At 40.2% G+C, this 23373-nt stretch overlaps 1 protein-coding gene across 1 annotated transcript in view; it reads right to left on the reverse strand.

The window, feature by feature from the left end:
• Positions 1-623: 623 nt before the first annotated feature.
• Gad2 (glutamate decarboxylase 2) overlaps positions 624-23373 on the reverse strand; it is a 73739-nt gene continuing 50989 nt past the window's right edge. Inside the window, exons 12-16 of the mRNA XM_069998299.1 lie at positions 20828-20906; positions 15874-16023; positions 12172-12279; positions 11774-11863; positions 624-4223 (exon numbers count right to left, since the gene is read on the reverse strand). Of these exons, the coding sequence (XP_069854400.1) occupies positions 4050-4223; positions 11774-11863; positions 12172-12279; positions 15874-16023; positions 20828-20906 (601 nt within the window). The 3' untranslated portion in view covers positions 624-4049. The remainder of the gene's footprint in view (positions 4224-11773; positions 11864-12171; positions 12280-15873; positions 16024-20827; positions 20907-23373) is intronic.

The raw sequence follows: 23373 nt of genomic DNA on the forward strand, positions 1-23373 counted from the left end.
TATGGGAAAAAGAAGTGCATGGCATGATAGCTAATGAAGAACTTCACATTGAGTGTTCTGGGAGGGTCTCCCAAGCAATCCAAATGCTTAAACCGAGTGATGATCCCCTGTGAGTAGCAACTCATCCAAGACTATGTTCCCACTATGAATTCCCTGCTCACATTTGGAAAAGAAATGTCTCAGAGCATCAATTTTTCTATCTGTAAAATGAAAGTGTGGCTCAGGCCTGTAATCCTAGCTACTCAGGAGGCTAAGATCTGAGGATTATGGGTTAAAACCAGCCGAGGCAGGAAAACTCCATGAGACACATATCTCCAATTAACTACCACAAAAGTAGAAGTAGTGCTGTGGCTCAAGTGGTAGAGCACCAGCCTTGAGCACAAAAGCTTAGGGACAGCACCCAGGCCCTGAGTTCAAGCCTCAGGACTGACGTGCGCGCACATACACAGACAGACAGACAGACAGACAGACAGAAGAATGGATCAATGGTGAATGATTCTTGCCAGATGCAATAGCAGAAGTGACACCTTAAAGATGGTGAACTGTGTGACAGTTGCCTTTACTTGGACAATTTATTGAACTTCACCAGGTGACAATCAGAAATAAGCACCCACAGCCTGAGATACGTCCACAGTTACACATTTATTTGGATTTAGAGAGACAACACAGGTAAAATACTTCGATCATACACAAGTTTATAGTTGGGACAAGGAACAGGTTGCCACATGTTTGTGTATTTTATTTTTTTAATTCTTTGTTTTTTTCTGTCTTTAGTAATGGAGTGATGCCTGGGCAATATTAATGTCATTCAGAAACACCAATTAGGAGCAGGGTTTTTTTTTTTTTTTGGCACATGGAACTACTAAATACACAGTGTTTGCATTTAGCACTTGGAAACAGAAAAGCACGTGCAAGATGATACCCAGTGTGAGGTCCTCTGATTTCTTGTCTCACTATCATATTTACACCTGCACTTCCTTAGTCCATATGCTCAGGAGTAGCATCTGCTCCTAGGCCAAGAAACCAAGATCAGCAATGTCAGTAGTTTGTAACACTCCATCTTTGGTTCCCCCTGGTCTCAGAGACCACGCAGTGTCACCTTGCTGTTTATGGAATCACACAATTCTCAAAAGAGATGTCTCAAGAAGGAGCTTAGTTGAGGGTAATTTCTCTATTAGAGCTGATGTGGAGGGCAGATATCTCAAAAAGAAGGAAGAGAGAAGAACAGATGCAAATGTAGTTCTCATAATATCAAAGTTTGATACAGCTACCACACAGGAAAACAAAAAGACATACCAATAATATATCATACAAGCGTTTACAGCGACACATGTTGATTCACAACACTGTACAGTTCAGAGGAAAAAGTGTACAACCCCAATCTGAGATGACAAGACAGTACAATCAATAGAATAAAGGCAACACAGTCACATGTACACACGATTGATTTCCTTTGCTTCCCTCACATTCTGGGATTAGCACATGAGTTCATACCATTTAGAGGTCTCAGAGTAAGACAATACCACACTTCTTTTCAAGTATTTGAAATAATAAACACAATATTGCTGTATAAATGAAAATGGCCATGTCAGTTTTGATTAAAGCTAAAACCAAACATTTCTAAAATCTCTAAAAAACGCTTTCACACTTTGGCACTGGGAATTTGGGCTAATGTTCAAAACTCTCTCTCTCTCTCTCTCTCTCTCTCTCTCTCTCTCTCTCTCTCTCTCTCTCTCTCTCTCTCTCTCTCTCTCTTTCTCTCTCCCCCTTCCTCCCTTCTTTCCTTTTCCTTTTCTTTCCTTAATTCATTTCATCCTTGGCTCCTGTCATTCTCCCCTTCCTCTTTTCCTTTCTCTCAAATGGATTATGGATCAATATTTAAATACCAGAACATAGTAGGCCTGTATTTGCCTCCTCCCTGGGTTATGATTGGTTGGAATGTTTCCCTGCACAGGTGCGAGCCAGATTTTCAGCAAATTTGAGGAAGAATTTAGAGGAGGCAGGGGGTAGGAAGGAAAAAGCTATTGGTACAGATTATTTGGTTGGAATTTTACACTCAGATACAAATTCTCCTTTTAATTTCTGTCATTGCATCAAGCTAAAAGCCAGCTTCTGCTAAAGGACCTGTTCTCCAAGAGCTGCGTGTGCTGGAGCAGGGAAGGATCTATCCATCAGGGCACTCAGTCCCAATGTCTTCTCTACGTAGGATAGTGGGTTTGATAAATTTTTGACTCTGCCACTGAAATGGAACCTTTGAGGCCCCAAGGCTTAAGACGGATGGAGGCATTGCTTACCCATTAGAAAAAAAATCCTAAAGTAGGAGGCTATTCCTGAAACTGCAGTGTAGATGAGCTTCCTTTTCTTTGCCATAGGGAATCTATTTGTCCTCTAGACAGCAAGGAACCAAAGCCATGTTCATATCAAGGATAGGTGTATTTGTATATACCCTGAGAGAAACTCATAACAATTTCTTCACTGTGGTCTTTCTGACTATTGAACTGTCCTACACTGACAGGAATATATTTCCAAATTTACATGCGCAGCTTGGATATACAAAGATGTAGCTCTACCAGCTCTTGGCATCTCACAATCTCTGGACCTATAAATATCTACCAGAGCTTTTGCTATCTCTTATGAATCTCCATCAGGCACACAGGGGAAGAGACAGGATTTTTTTAAGAATATTATTTTGAATTTGAATGATCTCTGCATATTCTGGTTGCTTTGGATCTTAATTTGGAGACAGACAAAGTAAGTCTTAGGCTATCTCAAAAAACTAGGGCAAGGAAGTCACTTCATAAAGGAAAATAACCACATGGCAAATTAAAACAGGAGAGATTTTTGTGTGGAGGAATGGGGGAAGGGGACAGGAATAAACATTTATCCAGGAGGTAAATGATTTCTTCCTGGAGAGTAGCAATATGGCATGCAGGATGAAGCCATTATTGTTATAAAGAGATCTCATCTCCCCTGGTTGAGCTTAATATGCTGAGTTTTACCACATTCTGAGAATGTGCTTCATTCCTCTTTGCTCAAGCTGATCAGCTTTTATTTTTATTTCCTCTAGTGAATCCAAATGACCTAATAAAAGAATATTGTTTGGAAGGATACCTCAACTTATCAGTATCTACCTTCTGTTCAAAACAGGTCCAATTAGAAAGACTAGAGATGATTACGATCATTTATTCTAGGAGAAAGGTTGGTATAAAGAAGGTGGGCGAAGGGCAGAGTGGACAGAAAACCATCGTGGGGGGGGGACAGGACTTGTTGATCAATCATTTTTACAAGTTTGCAGTGTTCTTTTGGGCTTGTTTGGAAATATTAACTTCAGAGATGTGAGAAACCGTACTATGTACTAAAAGTAGGAATCATACCTTTTAATAATTTTGCGGGCCCATGTGTCAAATTAACCTTGCCAAGAGTTTTTATTTATCATGCCTCTATTAAAACAAAGAGAAAAATAATCTGACTTAGATTTTTAATCTGCCCCTGCAGTTTGTATAACCCATATAAAATAAAAATCTATATGTTACAAAATAGGATTTCTTTTTAATATATATATTTTTCCTTTTGTAAAATTATATGTATTTAAATACATTTGAAATGTTACTATAGGTAAATTAGAAACTTTTTTTCTAATACTATGTAAAAGGCAATTTTATATTTACTTTACCCATTTTCACGGTGCCCCAAAGAACCTCTTATGATTCAGAGGGCAATTTGGCATTATTCAGTCTTACTACTCTGAAGTGAAAATAAAATCTGATTTGCACACTATATTAAAAGTGAGGGCAATATTTATAATAATTTTAAGCTTTTCCTTACTGAGTAGAACACAGCCTTTTGTCACTAATTATTAGGAGGTATTCTAAACTTAAAGGATTTTTTAAAAGAAGTAATGTTCCTTTGATTTTTTTAAACTATGCTCTACTTTGACACCACAATATATAAATAGATTTACTTTGGGACAAACTACAAATACATTTATACCATTTGTGACAACTTAATTGTCTACTAAGAGAATTGAAAGAGCTTGGTGAGCTAGATTATTATAAATCTTGTCCAAGGCGTTCTATTTCTTCAATCAGGAAGTCAATGTCTTGATGAGTTGCTGCAGGGTTTGAGATGACCATGCGGAAGAAATTGACCTTGTCTCCCAGGGGTTGGTAGCTGACCATGGTGGTCCCATACTCCATCATTCTGGCTTTAATCACTGGCGCCACCTGTGGGAGAGATGTGCAATTACTATTTTTCCATGTTCTCTCCCTTGGTCAAGGAATGTAAAAACAAGCAGTATTTTAGTCTTTTTTTTTTTTTTAATTACATAGAACCATAGCTAAGATATGGAACCAACCAGATGCCCCTCAGTAGATGACTGGATCAAGAAAATGTGGTATATATATATATATTATATATATATATATACCACATTTTCTTATATATATATATATATATATATATATACCACATTTTCTTATATATATATATACATACACACACACACACACACACACACACACACACACACACACACACACACACACACACACACACACACACACACAAAATGGAATTCTATTCCTTCATCAGAAAGAATGACATTGCCCCATTTGTTAGGAAATGGAAAGACTTGGAAATAATTCTATTAAGTGAAGTAAGCCAGGCCCAAAGAAACATAGGTCCCATGGTTTCCCTTATTTGCAATAACTAGTATATATCTAATACAAGCAGAAAAGGTCAGATAAGTTGATGTTAGGTGAAATGAACCCCATGTGATTGTTTCTAACATATTTATAAGATGATTTCTTTGTTGCTTTGTATGTCCCTCCCCCACGGTATAACCCCTGTTTTCACTGTATTTGATGTTGGTATAATTTGTGGAGGGGAAAGGAAAACAAACAAATGTTTAAATAGGGATACAGATGGACCCATTGCAACAATGAGATGTATAAGTCGTTATGTCGAAAATCAAACTTTACAACTTTGGCCAAGGGCAGCGGTGGTAGGGGGGTGGCGGGGGAGGAGGAAGAAGGGGATGGGGGGAGGATGGGAAGGGATGGGAAGGGGAAACAAAGGAGGAGGCAACAATGCTTGATAAGAAATGTACTCATTATCTTGCCCATGTACAGTATTTTCACAATAAAAAAATAGAACCACACTTTTTTTCTTTTTTCTTTTTTTTAGGGGGGGGGTCTGGTCGCTGTCCCTCAGCTCTTCAGCTCAAGGCTAGCACTCTACCACTTGAGTCACAGCGCCATTTCCGGCTTTTTTTTTTCTGCTTGTGTGGTGTTGAGGAATCGAACCCAGGGCCTCATGCATGCAAGGCACTCTACCACTGAGCCACCTTCCCAGCCCATATTTTTTTTTCTCTTGAAGGAATTGCTTCCAAGTTTTCATGGGATTAGAACTGCTCAATATATTTAAGGTTCTGAAGTAACACAAATAATAATAGTAAGATATCTTAGTATAGATAGTAAACTACCTTAGCCTGGACTTTCTAGGTAAGTGGTTTTCTGGAGTACAAGGAATATCTGATATTAATCTCAGGGCTAAATGGCTTAGCAATACAACAGTTGGGAAAACTGAGAGGTGGGAATCTCTCCCCCAATAAAATGTAAAATTATCAGATACAGAACACTGTTCAGAGAATTGTTACCAAAAGGTGAATGTCAATATCAAGTGATATATTCAAATAATCGCCTTTTGGCAACTTTCTGGAGATCCTAAACTGCTCTAATTTCTTTTAATTTCTCTCTCTCTCTCCCTCTCTTTATATTTTGAAAGGTATTCCTTAATAATCTGACCATCAGTTAAGGTACAAAGCCAAACCCACAAGGATCTCAGGTACAGACAAGATTTTACAGTATTTAGGGAACACTGGATCATAACAGCTTCAGGAGATGCCTATGGTGTATGAATTTAAGTCCAAGTTCTTGGGTTTAGTGTGAGGACTTTCTGTCATCCAGATTTGAGGACACATCTTCCACTGCCAGCCAAAATGAACCATCCACTCTGACAAGGCTAGTTTATGAACATGTCCTCACTGTCCCCTCTGTATCTCCTCCCCTCACACTTCTCATTGGGCTTTTCCATTTCACGTGTGTCCTCCTTACTAAGAATCTCTCTCAAGTCCAGTTCCCATCCCCCATGCATCATAGGACTCCACTACAGTCTACAATGGCTGTATAATCTTTTCTGTCCTCTGCAGTCTATTAGTAGCTTTCTTCTTTAAAACTGTGACTACATGATTCTTACCCATAGATTCTGAAACACGCTAATTTCCTATTGGCCTCTTATTGATGAGTAAGCACATGCTCTTTCTCTTCTTCAAGTGTAAGCTCCCAGAGGGCAGGACAGCATCCTTGACTTGTTTAGTTGAGTACATGGTGTTGGCTTTCTGAGTTCAAATTGACTATCTAATTATGATGCAGTTATTGCTATAGGTATTTAGAAAGTGGCAAATGTTTAAGTTGCATCTAACTAAACATATAGTCTATCAATGTATACATTTACCTCTGGAATTTGTAAATAAAACACACCATCTTTGAAGTTTATTTCTATAAATGTATGAGTAGAAATGGCAGGAATCAGAAAAGCTTTAGGCTTATTTGAGATGTACATGGTCAGAGACTGAGTTGCAAATGAGTACCTAACTTGGATTCATGATGTTATGAACGTATGACTTTGGAATGTCAGTTCTTAAGTAATTATTGCTTTACAATGAAGTTGCATCTTCAAAGCATCCAATATGCAGTTTTCTGGGTTCTCCTGAGGTCTGTCTATCCATTTGTATGTTACTAAAGACAAAGCCAACAAGTCAGACTTCATCTTTTACTTCACATTTTGAAAATAGTCTCATCATCCAAAATAAATGTGGACAATAATTCTAGTGCTGAGAATTTCCAATTCTAGATGAGTGAGGTTTTACATCCCTCCCATTCATTATTCTTCCACCTAAAGAATAAAGTATATATGAAGAGCACTGGAAATAAATGCTGACAAAAATGAGTTTAGGTATCTTGTCTCTGGGATAAAGTTCTGAAAAATAGATCTGCTAGAATATTATATCCATAGGACATGAAATCTATCATTTTGTGCTCCGAGCAAAGAAATTCCAAATTCACCTGGCTGCAGAAATTTATGAAAAAATTAGACGACTATTCCTTCGTTTTATTTGGATAAAGTTTTGTGAAAACAAGGAGAATCCTTTAAGTTAAATGACTTGAACTTTGATTTCATTTCTATGGGCAACCAAAGCAAAAACATAAGCACAACAGTAGTTATTAAGGGTAAATTATCTCTAACTTTTCCAATAAGTTCAAATCACTGATCAAAAGAGTGATGTTACCAGACACATCTCAAGCATATTTTTGGCATAGTATGAGATTGAATCCTTCTAGCTCTTGAAGCAAGCTGAGCTTTCAGAATCACAGCTGTCTAAATACATATGAATTTTGGCTCATCCAGAAAATGCTGATAAACTAAAAGTAGCTGGAACATCTATTTCATTTTAGATTCACTAATTGCAAGTTAAAAAGGGAAATAAGATCTGACTCTTCTGATAGATATATGGAAAGTTTTCTTTTTTTCTGGATTTTTATTTTGGCCAGGATCTTGGTTTTTGACTAAAAAGAACAGGTGGGCAAGAAAGGACTGCATGTGGAAGCATTCACTAAACATCTAATCAATAAGAACTGTTTGCAGATGCCCTAAGAGTTTTAGTATACTGTTTTCTCCATTGGGTCATTACATTTTCCAGCCCTATAGAAAACAATAGCCAGAGGATTTCTCCATAACTCAAATCCAAATTCGTCCCCTGATAAAATAGATGTCTCATATTCATCATGAAATAACCTTGAGAAGCTACCATAGAAATGTGCTTTGCACTATGTTAGAAAACCTTTTTGGTTTTTAAATCTTAGAAACCTGAGCCATCAGTAAGACATTCTGAGATGTTAAAATCTCACCACTGCTAATTTTCCCATTATATCCAAGAGCAGTTTTTTAAAAAGTCACCTTAAATAGGAGACCAATTTAGTTACTGAACAATTTACTGTCATTGTTGAAAGTCATTAATTAGTATAGCAGTATAAAAGCTTATAGAAAAGATGCAGATATAGTTTTTCTAAAGAATTATACTATTTGAACTTTCTTAGAGTCTATTAGACTTCAGTTAACTCATTTGTAACTGCTTGCATACCACCCAGTGTGTTTATTTATATATTTATAAGAACGTTCTAACTACCACAAATGAGGGAAACGAAACTTTTGTTTCTCTGGGTATATAATTTTTTCAGGTTTTTCCATTTCCTTACGAATGGTACAATAATCATTCTTTCTAATGAATGCATAAAATTCTATTTGTAAATATACCACATTTTCTAGATCCATTCATCCACTCAGTGGTATTTTGGCTGAGTCCACATCTTGGCTATGCTGAATTCAGAGTGCTGCAATGAAGATGGTTGTGCTGACCACTTTAAGACAGCCTTGTTTGTGCTCTATCGGATAAATGCCCAGGAGTAGAAATAAGTACCAGGAAATGGATATTTGCAAGAAAGAAGTGGGGAGAAGAGGAGAAGGGTAGATGAATGGAATCAAGAATTTATTGTACATACCACAAAATTAAGAAAAGTAAGGGAAGGGGTGAGTTGAAGGGGGGTGAAGAGGTTGAAGGGGTGACACAGATCAAGATTTATTAATTTATTGTATACATAAACAGATTTGTGAAATGGCAAAAAAATCAATAAATATTTTACAAAGTTAAGAAAAGTGAGGGAAGAGGAAGGTTTGGAGGGTTGGGTGAGAATGTTGAAAGGGGTGACATTGATCAAGAGGCACTGTATTCACAAACTGCTTTGTTGAATGGAAGCTTCTTTGTATAACTACTTAATGACAATAAACATATTTTTAAGAAAGAAAAGATGCAGATAATTACAGGAAGGACTGGGAGTATGGCTTCGTGGTAAAACACTTGCCTAACCTTCATGAAGCCCCAGGTTTATTCCTAGCGCTGCCTTCTCTCCAGAAAAGATGACAGTGAAGAAAAGAAGCAGAAGCAGAAGAGAGGCTCAAAAGATAAGCCTTCTTGGGTAGCAGGAAGCACATGAAATAGATTCTCATCTTTATCTTCTCAGGAAGATGTGACTGCTTACTTTACTAAAATCCATTTTCATTATCTAGAAATCTTTCTCCAAACCAGTGCACTCTGGGAAAAGACCTGGGCTGTCTTCATCCTTCCTTCCTTCCTTCCTTCCTTCCTTCCTTCCTTCCTTCCTTCCTTCCTTCCTTCCTTCCTTCCTTCCTTCCTTCCCTCCCTCCCTCCCTCCCTCCCTCCCTCCCTCCTTCCTTCCTTCCTTCCTTTTGTGACAGTCCTGGGGCTTGAACTCAGGGCCTAGGCTGTTCCTCAGCATTTTTGCTCGAGACTAGTGCTTTTCCTTTTGAGCCACAGTTCCATTTCCAGCTTTTTGGTGGTTAATTGGAGATGAGTCTCATGAACTTTCTTGCCCTGGCTGGCTTTGAACTGCAATCCTGACAGTTTAACCTCCTGGGAATCTCGTATTACAGGCATGAGCCACTGGGGCTGGCTGTTTTATTATGGAACATGCAAAAGATACTTGCTATACACTGAATGTTTGTGTCCCTCAAGTTTGCCTGTGGAAATCTTAACTCCAAATATGACAGTATCAAGAGTGAGAAGTCTTGTGTTGGGGGGGGGGGGCCGGGGGAGTACTGGGGTTTGAACCCAGGGTCTGGATGGTATCCCTTAGTATTTTTTGCACAATTTTGTGCTTTTATCACTTGAGTCATAGCTCCACTTCCAGCTTTTTATAGCTAATTTGGACATAAGAGTCTTAGGGACTTTCCAGTCTGGGCTTTTTAAATGGTGATCTCCAGATCTCAGCCTTCTGAATAGCAAGGATAGGCATGAGTCATCAGTGCCAGGCTGAAGAATAGGGTTGGAAGGCTCTCCCTCAACAAATGGAACCAGTGCCCTGCAAATGAGGTCCCAGAAAGGTCAAACAGTGAAAACAATTAGGAAGTGGGCCCTCAGCAGACATGGAACCTACCAGCACCTTGACATAGGGTTTCCTGCCTCTGGAAATGTGAGAAATGCCTGTTGTTTATAAGCCACCCAGACTGTAGCAGTTTGTCTAGCGCATCCTGAAAAGACTGAGGACATTTGTTCAACAAATGATACTTTTTTGTATTGTGGTATGAATTCAGGGCTTTGTGCTTGTTGGATAGGTACTCTGTTATTTGAGGCAGTCTCTAGCTTTTATTTTTTTGTGCTTTGGTTACTTTTGATGATTCTCACTTTTGCCCAGACCCCCCCCCTCCCCCCCCCACCTTTTTTTTTTCAAGCCTGCAGCTATGGTCTTGTAACTATGTGGCTTCCCTTCCTCCTTCTTAACTCCTGGGCTTCATTTTCTGAAATGAACCAACTTAAACTTCCTGAAGCTTCACAACCAGCCACAACTACTCCTATCCTAGACATGTGCACCATAGATCTAGGATTTAGAAGCTTTCCTTGATTTGATTCTTAGATCAGATCAGAACAGTGTTTCTCAGCCTTGGCTGCACAGTGGAATCATCTGCAGAACTTTTAGAAATATTCCCAGGTCCATCCAAGAGCGGTTAGCTTACATTATCAGGGTAAGACCTGATCATCCTGCCTTTATCAAGCTTCTGGATGATTTTAATATATAATCAGGGGTCTAAGAGGCATGGTTTGAAGACCTCCACTTTGTGTAAGTTTCTTCCTGTTGAGGAATCTCATCCTGGGTTGTTATTAACATGTATAAACTTTTCCTAGGGTTTTTAATCTACATGGGATACTATTTTCCTTACTACTCGAAGGCCAATGAAGTAGGGAGGAGGATCCTCCCTTTATGATAAATGAAAAAAAACAAAACAAAAAAACCTGTAAACCAACCAACCAATCAACTCTTTGAGATTCAAATCTTTGTCATAATTCCTAGTATCTTATTCTAACACACACTGGGAGATGGATCTTACATATTTTCTCCCTTTGGTGTGCATTGTGAACCTTATTTCACTCATGGTGAAAGTTGGGAGCAGGCAAGAATTGAAGACAAAAGGTATTTTTACTGACCATAGGAGAATTTAAAGCTCAAGTTCTCATACTATGGAGTCAGAATGCATGACACAGGGGAAGTTACTTTTCTCCTTACTCTTCAGTTTTCCTATCAGCAACACCTGAAGACAACAGAATTTCCATACACCACCCTCAGGTTGCTAGAGACTTGAGTGATCTAACACTTCAGAAAAGCTTAGGCATCAAACAATACCCACTCTAAATGGTGGCCATTAGTATTAATGATAGTAATTATTGTTGCTTCTTGCTCTGTTATCTTCTGGAGGCCTTACAACTCTAAAGACCTCTGAGGGTAACCTTGAGTGTGACATACCAAGAGAGTCATCAGTGGCTTTCTGATCATTTCTGGGACCTCATGTCTCTTCTGTGATTACAACTGGGTACTGGTTTTGCTAGGAAAAATCAATCACTCTCAACAAAGGTTCCTGCTGCTTTCTCAATGCAGAAAAGCTTAGCACTTAAATACTTACATTAAGCCATGAGAAACTCTCCAAATGCAAGGAAGTTGTGGAAAGTCATGACTCTACATCCTGGGTGTTGGAGCCCACAGGAGGGAGTGTACTCATGCACCCAAGGGCATTCATTGGTCATAAATATGATATACACATCAGAGGCCCAATCGACACAAGTATCAAGGGAGTTCTCAGCACTCACCTTTGAGAGGCGACTCATTCTCTCTTCGTTGTCTTCCAGGGTGCGCAGACTGGGAGGAACATACCAGAAGCAGACATTTGTGTGCTGAGGCTACAAAGAGAAAAGTAAGATTTGCACTTGGGCCAAATTGGCATATTTGAACATTTCAAGGACATTTGAAATCTATTCTTTCTTCACATTCAGAATACAACTCTTCCTTTTAACTCAGTGAGTTCCTTGGCGGGTCTCCACTTGCACGGTATAGAGAGTTATTTGTGAGTCTGCTCTTGACTCCAGAGCAGCGACCCCATCGTCCATCGCTGCTACTTAGCTGACATCACGTTCTTGACATCAGAGCCTTAATGATAAAGATTAGAGTTGACTCAGCTTTGAGGGATTGTGGAAATCTGAGCACCTACCTTCCCATCAAACACCATTTCATATCCTTCTCGGTTCTTTATGATATTGTATAAATACTCTGCCAGTTCCAAACACTTGTCAATATGTGCTTCGAATCCAGCAGTCCCCTAAGGAAAAGAATAGAGCTCCTTAGGCAGGCCGAGGAAGCGGGGAACAAGCAAGCTCTCAAGAGACTGGTGGTTATTCTGCCACTTCCGATTCCATGCTGCCCTGGTAGCTTTCTTACTGTGAACTGCTTCTAGAGGCTTTTCTGGCCATTGTTTCTCCTTTTAATCGTTTCCTTCTCAGGTGCTTTTGTTCCCATTCATGACAGTTCTCTACAGTCTGCTACTTCCTTCCTGAGCCTCCATTCCCCAGGCAATTATTTTAACCACTCAAGGAAAGACTCTGCCCCTATAGTTCATACCAGTAATTGTGGACACCATTAATAACAGAACTGTCTCTTTGTGCAGACAAGTTACACTATCAGTGACCAACCAGGATGCCTGTTTGGTCCCAGGCCCATTGTATCAATTCCCCATTTCTGGATCCCCATCTTTGTTAAGCAGTATGCCTCCTCATCCACAGATAGGGTATGGCCTTACTGAAATGAAGTTCAACTACTGAATGAATGAATTTTAGGGAGGTGCTTACACAGGTGCTTTTTTAGCCCATCATTCTGCCCACATCTTTGGAGTTGTTCTTTGGTGATGGATGATTGTCTATGATGGGTGAATATTGTCATGGAGGTCTTTTAGTTTTTAGCTATGGATGCTGTGAGGTTAGGGAATTGCTTTTCAAAGTGGCTTCAGCATTTACCTGGTATTCATGGAAAGCTTAGAAGAAATAGCTAGTAAGTTGGTGTGTACTTGTAGTCCCAGCACATGGAAGGTAGAGACAGGAAGACTATGAGTTTGAGTCCAGTCTGGGTTATATTGCATGACCTTGTCTCAAAACAAAAGCAAAACAACTACCAGTAACTAATTCAACCCAGAACTACTAGAGGATGGAGATGAGATGGTCCTTTTTCTGTATACAAAGGGCCTCAACATCCCATTAAATATGGCAACATCCAAAGCACACGAAGAAAGAGCTTCACTGGAGAAATCCAATGGTTTTAGAAATCCATCTCTTTGGAGATTGCTACCCCAGCCAATTGGTCCAAGGAGACCAACTGGAAGTGCTTGGCCTAATAGCCAGCATCTGCACCCCAAGTATTATGTTCAGGAAATTTGGTTCCTTTTAAAATGGGCTTGACTCTGCAGAGCTAGCAGAAGAGAAATAGGACTTATGTACCAAAGTCCTATTTTCTCTAAGACATAGGCATAGGTCGAAAGATGCTGCTTCTGCTAGAACTACAGAACACCTGTGATATTTCTGTCCTCACTGCCATCACCCTAGTTCTGATCCATTTACTTTGCATCTTTCAGACACTTTAGACTCCAACAGTCTCAGGTTCTGCATGTGAGATTCTGCTTGCCTTTCTTCCTGGAATGTCTTTCCTCAGCTTTGCTGTTTGAAATCCTGTTTATTCTATCCATCCTGTCCAAGCCCCAGCTCCCAGATCATCTCTTGCTAAAGATTTAATTTTTTTTCTTTTTTTTTTTTTTGGTTTGTTGTGGGGTTTGAACTCTGGGCCTGGGCACTCTTCTGTGTAAGATGAGCACTCTACCACTTGAGCCACAACGCCACTTCCAGTTTTCTGGTGGTTTATTGGAGATGAAAGTCTCAAGGCTTTTCCTGCCTGGGCTGGCTTTAATCATGACTCAAATCTTGGCCTCCAGAGTAGCTAGGATTACAGGTATGAGCTACTAGCACCAGCAAGCTTTCTCTCACCAGCAAGCTTTCTCTCTCTCTCTCTCTCTCTCTCTCTCTCTCTCTCTCTCTCTCTCTCTCTGTCTCTCTGTCTCTCTGTCTCTCTGTCTCTGTCTCTGTCTCTGTCTCTGTCTCTCTGTCTCTCTGTCTCTCTGTCTCTCTGTCTCTCTCTCTCTCTCTCTCTCTCTCTCTCTCTCTCTCTCTCTCTCTCTCGCTATCTCTTTCTCTCTCAGTGCTGGTCCTGGAGCTTAATCTCAGGACCTGGGAGCTGTCCCTGAGCTTTTTTTTTTTCCCCCCATGCAAGGCTGGTACTTTATCGCTTGAGCCACAGCTTCACTTTTGGCTTTCTAGAAGTTAATTGGAGATAAGAGTCTCACAGATTGTTCTGCCCTGATTGGCTGCAAACTGTACTCCTCAGATCTCAGCTTCTTGAGTAGCTAGGATTTCAGGTATGAGCCACTGGCATTTGGCTTATGTTCTGTTTTATATGACAGATATTTTTTGGTTTATTTTATCCTGTCTGGGAAATGGTAGCCTTCTTATCCCATTCCATTTAGCACCGTGCAGGATAACAGATACTCAATAGTTACTTATTAAAGTTAATTAATATCTCAGAGAGAAAGTGAACACTCTGTCAGTTGGCAAAATATACTAAACGTTCATTTCCCTTTCATAATTTTTCCTGTTTGTAGTATTTGCCACTTTCTTTGTTATCCACATCTTCAACTCCAGGGGCCAGGTAGGGTATCAGGAAACCTGCCAATCTGTACACCGACATACAGATACAGAGGTTTGTTATAGGTGGGTCTGTCTATGCCTCAGTCCTAACATGCCCCACCTGAGTTCACATTCCAGGACTGGTGTGTGTGTGTGTGTGTGTGTGTGTGTGTGTGTGTGTGTGTGTGTGTGTGTGTGTGTGTGTGTGTGTGTGTTTAAATGCTGGAGATTGAATTTAGGGATTTGATCTTACTAGTTAAGTGCTCTATGATTATATCCTTAGTCGTTGTTTTGCTTGTTTCCCTATATAGTCCAGGCTGGCCTTGAATTTGTGAGCCTCCCTGAATCTTAGCCTTCCTGAGAGGACAGGCATGAGCTAGTATTACCCTGCTTACTCGTGGTTCTTCTTGAAGGGAGAGGACAATTCCTTCAATGGCTAGAGTCACAAGAGAATTTTCATTGACCTATTTATCCTTATCTCTGATTTAAGTTAGACTGGGGCTTATTACTCTCATCATGATTGCTTCTGCAAAATATTGCAGCTCTACGTTGAACACTAAATGAAAAGTTTTGCCACTTACGTGTCTAGATTGTTGAAGTTCTGTGGATGGAATAAAAAGAAAAGATATAGCCAAGTAACAAAACTGGTGATTTTTTTCCTATTGTTTTTCCACTCCTCTCCGAGTGTCTTTTATTTTATCGCTTGAACACCATCCTCCTTTGCTTTTAGTGTGGGTTTCACTTGTCCCTGCTGTTTGTTTCACCACGGGTGCTCTCCAAGTTATTTCTCTAACAACCAAAGTCTGCCCCATGCTGAAGATGGGCCTCACATGGAAAAGAAACAGCAGGAACTGATGGACCGTGAGAGAAACATTTTTGTATAAATATAGTTAATGATCATCATCTTAATAAAAGCACCACAGGAACAAGATACAGAAAGCTACTTGAAGTGAGAGGGATTTGGAGTACTACTTACAGATCTAGCTTTCCCCAACCTGCTACTGATGTCTAATTTATCATCTTGTAATTGTTCCCCCAATCAATGAAATAAAACCTGCTCATTTTAAAGCCAATAATACAGCAACCATTTGTATGCTTGATTTGTTTGTCTCCAAAAGGAAGTATCATGTCCAGCAGATAAATCTCTTTCTTTTTCTTTGTTGACATTCAACTGACCAAAGCATGCTCACCTTTGCCCTCCACATTAGCCATAATTTAAAAACATCAACATGGCGTCCACACTGTAAGGCCTTGTCTCCAGTATCATAGGACAGGTCATAATGTTTGTCTTGCTGAAAAAGATAGGAGGCATGCATCTGGTTGCAGCTCTGCATCAATCCCTGAAAGAGAAAAGTCAGGAAACTCTACTGATTATCCATTAGCTTTACACTGTGTTGAAAATTATTAAGAGAAATCAAACAAATAGACATTGTATATCTTGAAAAAAGAAGACAGGAATTTTTTAAAAAGATGGTATCAACTCCTGGCAGGATAGTGTCACAGGTAACTTTGTAGTATAAATGGCTATGGTCATGTGTCACCAAAAATGAACAAGAACATTTTTATTTATACTTTTTCTCTTCCTTTGGAGAGAAAGCAAGAAGAAAGACAAAAGAAAGATCACAATCAGAGCATGATATTCATTTGTTAGAACATCCTCCTGCCCTGGTTTTGTTATCGCTAAAGTATCTCGGAAATTTTCTGATTTTGTTAAGTACTATTAGTGTGATTCTTCCTGTGTTTTTGTCCATTTCTAGTTCAAGGACTTTATCATATACATATAACTGTTGGTGTTTGAGCTGCTGTTGAAAAACACAGCTTTTCCATTCACTGCTACCATTTTTATGGGCAGGAAAAAAATGACATTACAATTCTAAGATGACAAACCATCTTTCCTGGGTCATAGTTTTCTTCTTACAGTCATGTGTCAGTCCTACATTTTTACTCGGTTGCTCACAAAAGTTGCAAAGGCAAGTTTCATGGTCAATACCTATTGATTTGCCCGGGTACCATCACCCAGCTATGGAAATGGGTGCTCCAAAGAACAAAATGAATCATGCTTGTGACTAAAATAGCACTGTCAGTCTCCTCCCTGGAAACCTCATGTTTCAGCTTGTCACGAGCCACTGGAAGCCTTTGACTCTTTTGTTACTCACTGTATACTGATTTTATAAAAGCTTTGGCATTTGGTTTTTGTTTCTTGTGTGACTCATGACAAGAGAACAAAAGACTAAAATGTGGTTGCTGAGTTGAAGTCAGAAATGAGAAGAACCCTTTAAAAATTTATCTGAACTAAAGCACAACACAAAGAAAGTTAAACTTTAACACGGTTTCACAACAGACTGGAGTCTTCCAGTCTTGTAGTTCAACCTTTATATTTCTATCTATAATCCAGATAGTAGGTTTTGAGACTAAGGAAGAATATAATGTGTTTGTGTGTAGAAAGATAATGAATTTGGAAAAAAAAAGAAAAAATTCACTTAATAATCAATAAGATGTGAAAATTACAACAAGTACTTCTATTTTGTTTTATGGACATAAGTTGGTCACCATTCTTCTCCTGGCCAAGAAAACTGACAAATAGATGTTTCCAATAGCAAAAGAGACCACCTTAAGAGAATATGGAACAGTGGGCAGATCAGACCAGCTCCAAACAAAAGACTTCTAAAAAAAACTCAAGAGGCTGAGATCCAAGAATCAAGGTTTAGAGCCAGCTTGGGCAAAACAATCCACAGTCTTCTTATCTCCAGTTAATCATCAAAAGACTAAAACTGGAGATGTGGCTCAAGTGTTAGAACACAAGCCCTGTGAGTGAAAAGTTAAGAGCCCTAAATCCCAGCCCCGTTACCCAGAACACACACACACACACACACACACACACACACACACACACACACACACACACACACACACACACACACACACAGTAGACCCCCTTCCCTATTTAGATGTACAACCCACTTTGTGTTCTGATTTTGCCTTCGTATCTGTACTAAGTCATTCTTTTTCCTCAAATCCTCAGGGGGAAAAAAACAAACAAATCTCTTCTGTTTGAAAGTCAAAGTGGTAAACACTGATCTCTTCTCAAATCTTTCCATTCTCTTTTCTTTCCATAGTTTGTCTAATCATTCCTCTTACAGGTTTACCAATTGCTCTCTATCTATTTGCTTCTTTCTCCACTTGATGCAGGTTCACATATGATTTGCTGTGGAGCTAATCACAACACTGCCAGTGTTCTTTAACCAGATGTGAGTGAGAGGTGTTGCCTCTCTCATGCTCCACATCTTTTATCCCATTCCAGTAATCATTGTTGGCATGTATAATATTGTCCATTGTAAGGGATTTCATTAGGATATGTCCACATCACTCATGGTTTTTTTCCTTCTTTCTTTTTTGTGCCTGTCTTAGGGCTTGAACCCAGGGCCTGGTCATTGTCCCTGAACTTTGTTGATCAACACTAGTGCTCTACCACTTGAGCCATGGCTCCACTCTATCTTTTTTGCTGGTTAATTGGAGATAAGAGTCTCATGAACTCTCCTGCCTGGGCTGGCTTTGAACCACAATCCTTAGAGCTCAGCCTCCTGAGTACCTAGGGTTACAGGTGTGAACCACTCACCAGCACACAGTTGAATCTTGTTTTTGAATGACATTTTCTTTGACTTCTTGTTCACCCAGTAGAATGCAACTTAAAGCCCTGGGTCTTTTTTTCTCTTTAACAAGTCCAACAATTTAGCCATTTTGAAACAAGCTTTCTGTGGCCAGTCTAAATGTCCTATGCTTGGACCTAAGAATGGAGCCTTGATTGGATGCCTTTGAACAATGTCCCTGCTGTGGATGTGGCTTGATGGTCCAGACTGTAAATATCCAGACTGATATTCTTAGTCGGTCATTGCACAGATTCAGTCTGCCTTCCAGCTTCTTCCCATCTGAACTGTTTAAAGCTTCTGTGTTTTACTCAACCTATTGAGGGATGTTTTGAATGGAGCTGGGTTAGGTAACCAGAGCCTCTAGCCTGGGTAACACCCACTTCTAGTCAGCAGATCCTTCCAATGCCTTCATCCAATCAGATCCAAATCCTCCTATTTTTATCTGGCTTGCATTTCTTTTGGTGTGCCAGTGAGATGATGAGAGTCACTATCAAACATCTGGCTAAAATGTAGATAATAAAGATTTATTTTTTTCTTTTCAAGCAATACAGCTGAGGTTTGCATGATCTATAATAGGAGAGGATGTATCATACTGGAAGTTTATTTGATAGAAAGTCAGCCTGAAATGATATTTGTCAATGTGTTCATCTCATTTTAGAGGAAAGTTTGTATTTGAATTTTTTATCTGCTTGTTTTTTGTGTAACTTCAATATATAGCTGTCAAGAGAAAGCATTATAAGAGCATGAGGAATAATAAATAAATATTCTTTCATCAAGAATCACACTCAGATATCTACTTTAAGAAATATGATCAAAGATACATGTTTGAGGATTTTTTATCAAGCTACCATGTATTATGTAAGAAAATATTGTATCACCATTAAAATCATTTTTCTTTTTTAATCACACATGAGCTCAAAAGGTAGTCAGTAGTAGAACACTTATTTATCCTATATGAGGGAAGCCCTAGGTTCTGTTGCCAGTATTGAGAAAACAGAATGCAGTGTTTGGAATATTATACACATGATATAGTGTTAAATATAAAAAGAATAAACATGTTTATATTACATAGGATGATAGTTGTTTTAATTGTATTTATTTATACTCTATATATTTTTCTAGAAAATTTGTGTGTGAAAATATTTTGGAACTGTAATAATGATTATCTCCAAATGGCAGAATTTTAGGCAGCTCTAAAATTATCCATATTTTCTATCTGGCCCAAATGATCTAATGTAGTTATGTGTTAATTTTATTTGAGTTTTCATTTTTCTATCAAAATATTGATTGATTGCTTGATTTTGGAGGTACTGAGATTTGAGCTCAGGGCTTCATGCTTGCCTGACCTGTACTCTACCTCTGAACTAAGACTTTGACCTTAATTTTATATTTTTAAAGCAAGCAAAGATAAGTATTTTAAGATCCTTTTTCAATCTGGGATTCTTTTTTTTTTTTTGTCGGTCATGGGGCTTGAACTCTGGGCCTGAGCACTGTCCCTCACCTCTTCAGCTCAAGGCTAGCGCTCTACCACTTGAGCTACAGCGCCATTTCCAATCTGGGGATTCTTTATTAGTTCTTTTCTTTCCCTTTTTCGTTTTGGCCAGTCTTTTCGAACTGGAGGCCTTCTTCTTACTCTGCTTGCTTGCTGGGCTGGTACCCTACCATTTGAGTTGCACCTCCGGCCTGGGTTTTTGCAGGCTAATTGAAGTTGGAGTCTTTGCACTTTTCTGCCTGGATTGGCTTAGAATCTTGATCTTTCAGATCTCAGCCTTCCGAGTAGCTAGGATTATAGGTGTGAGCCACTGGCTCTCAGCTGGATTATGAATTCTAACAAAATAAAGTATAATAAGAATAAACTAAGGTTATTTACTTAAAGCTTATCAATAAAATTTATGTAGAGTGAGGAGATCTAACTTTACCTTGGCATCAGGGAGGAGAAATTTAGAGGCACTGACCAACAGTGAGTATCTAGAGTAAATGACCTCAAGGCCTTTTTGGCAGAAGTATGTAGAATGGCAGTGGTCCTGGATTATTCTTTTCATATAGCAGATGACTCTTCTGAACATGACATTAACTAATAAAAAGAGCAGCACGGAACTGTAATATATATAATAATGCACATCTTCTATTTCTATGTATCTGAATCTTAACACTTACCTTCTCTATCATGTATATTTTTTCTTATGGTAAAACTATCTTTTTTTCTCTCTTATGGTAACAATGAATCCATCTCCTATTCCAGAAGTAGAAATTTTATGTTTTGAGCTGGTGTCCAGATTTGAGGATACCAAGGAGAGTTGAGGACACAAGCATCTTACAGACGAGGCCAAAGTTTCTATCCTGAACATGGAGATCCTGGGCCACTTTGTCCTCCTGCACCAATAGGCCTTTAGAAGAGGCACATGCTCTGGGGAATGTGAGCATCTTGGGAAGAGGGTCAGCAGTGTAAGACAGGGAAGCCCATCTGCAGATGGGGACAGAGTCAGGAGAGACGTACCTCTTCTCTAACTAGGAGGGCCGAGCACTGCAAAGGGACTCCCATCATCTTGTGTGGGTTCCACGTCACAGAGTTGGCCCTAAAACAAACACATCACGTGAGAAGGAGACACCGTGCATCTGGTCAGAAGATTAGTGTCCATCAGGGCCTCATTTGGGTAACACTCTTGCTTAGATGCCAGGAAGACCCTGCAGGACACCACAAAACCCGATTCTCATGCCTACAACTTGTCTTTGTCCACAGAGATGGTTAGGAAGGCTGTGCATGGCCTTGGCTGGTTCTTCTTCCGGTTCCAGTGAAGGCTCTGGAACCCCACAGTACTCTGGGATTCCCTCTTTGAGTGAGCAGGAGCATCGGGATCAGAACCTGGCCTTTGGTCACAGTGATCAGAGAACCAGGCAGCACCCCCCTGGACCCTACTGTCCCTGCTGTGGCCTGGAGCTGAGAGGGAACACGACTTCACTGCTAGAGTTTTCCTCTTACTTCAACCTCCTAGTCAATAGCAGACCAGATTTCTCAAACGTGTCCTTTTACAGGAGTGGTTAGGCCTCTGTCCCATCTCCTCTCTAATTCAGAGCAGGGTGAGCTGTATGCTGGCCTCCAGAGCAGAGGGTTTTGGGGTTTTCCCCCCATTAGTTTTACTCTCACACTCCAGAAAAATGCAATGCTGCTTTTACCAATGACTGTGGCTCACCCACAATGAGACACAGCTCAGCCGTTGATGCTACCTGGCAAAGTAGGAAACAGAGCCCTGATGTCGATTTCTTCAATAAAAAGCAGTTGGTACTATCCATTGGATTTGGGTCCAGCAAGTGTGTCTTAACTCTTTCCTCCTCCTGGCACCAGAATGATCTCCATGCCCTGTTTATGGGCAGATGTCCCCAGGGTAAGATCCACTGTGCATTCAGCCATGTCCCTTCATTTTCCTTTAGCTATTTTTATCACATCAGGCTGGGTTTGTGTGTGTGTGTGTGTGTGTGTGTGTGTGTGTGTGTGTGTGTGTGTGTGTGTGTACGTGCGTGCACATGCACATGCACACATGCTCAGAATGTTCTATGCCGGGGTTTCTCAGGCCTGTGATGTTATATTCTCTTACTGGAATGTCATCTTCCTAGGTTTTGCTTGGTGAAGTCTCCCTTACTCTTTACCCTTCCAGACCTGGGCAGCCTCATTCACCTTCCGTCGACTTCTCTCCCCTTTCCCACTGCTGCCTCAACTTCCCCCTCTTCGGATGCCCAGGGGAAGCTGCTGCTTCCACCCTGAGCTCACGTGATTCAGCAAGGTGGTCTCAGTAGTCAGCCAGCAGGCTGAGCATCTTTGAGGATCAGAGTCACAGTGTGACCCTGGCCATCTTCTAGTGTTTGGCTAGATGATTTAGTCAAGTGGCTTCTGTAAGTTAGACACAACTGAACCCCATCTCTAGGACTGCTTTCAGATACATCCTTGTGCCTTGATTTGCACCTCAAACCAGCAGCCCCAAGTGAACTCTTTTATTTTTATTTTTGTCAGTTGTGGGGCTTGAACTCAGGGCCTGGGCATTGTCCTTGAGCTATTTTGGCTCAAGGCTAGCATTCTGCCACTTTGAGCAACAGCACCACTTCTGGTTTTCTGGTTGGTTAATTAGAGATAAATAGTCTCACAGACTTTCCTGCCCAGGCTGGCTTCAAACTTTGATCCTCAGATCTCAGCCTCCTGAGTAGCTAAGATTAGTAGTGTCAGCCACTGGCACCTAGCAAATGAACTCTTTTCCACTATTTATCTTTTCCAGTCCTTCTCCTCTAGTGTCTATGTTCTTGGTACAACTTTCTTCCAAGACACCCAGTTGTCAAACCTTGGGGTTATGCTTGTTTTTATTTTTATTTATTTTATTTTATTATTTTTGTGCCAGTCCTGAGTCTTGAACTAGGGCCTGGGTGCTGTGCTCTACCACAATTCCACTTCTGGCTTTTATTTTTATTTATTTATTTTTAGTGGGTAAATGGGGGTAAGAGTCTCACAGACTTTCCTGTTCCGTCTGGCTTTGAACTACCATCTTCAGATCTCAGCCTCCCGAGTAGCTAGGATTACAGGTGTGAGCCACCAGAGCCCAGCGGGTTGTGTTTATTTCACTTTCTGCTTTGCTCCTGATGTCTTCTTTGCAGTTCCATTTTCCCTACCCCTGGGAGACATCCACTCATTTGTCTCTGATCTTCAGACTCTGGTGAGAACTTCATAGCTTTTACCTCCCACAGGGTGGATGGGCAGGTGTAATATACCTAGTTTCTAGTCAGGTGTAACTGCTCAGCCTCCATCTCTCTCACAACCAGCTTTCTAACCACATCCCTCCACTGCTCAGAATCCCTGCCAGAATCCCCACTGTGGCTCCTGTGACTGTGGTCTGCCACCATTTTGGTCCCCACCTGAGGACTACAATGTCTACTTGCAATCTTGGTTCACACAGTCTTAATTCCAAGCTCAGGAGTCCGCAGTACAGAGACCCCTGGTGATGCTAGCGTGTCTCTGTGTCAACCAACAGCAACCAACTGCAGGTCTGTCACCTTTCTGCC

This window comes from Dipodomys merriami, unplaced genomic scaffold, assembly GCF_024711535.1.
Source record: "Dipodomys merriami isolate MVZ:Mamm:240054 unplaced genomic scaffold, mDipMer1.0.p SCAF_51, whole genome shotgun sequence".
Taxonomy (NCBI): domain Eukaryota; kingdom Metazoa; phylum Chordata; class Mammalia; order Rodentia; family Heteromyidae; genus Dipodomys; species Dipodomys merriami.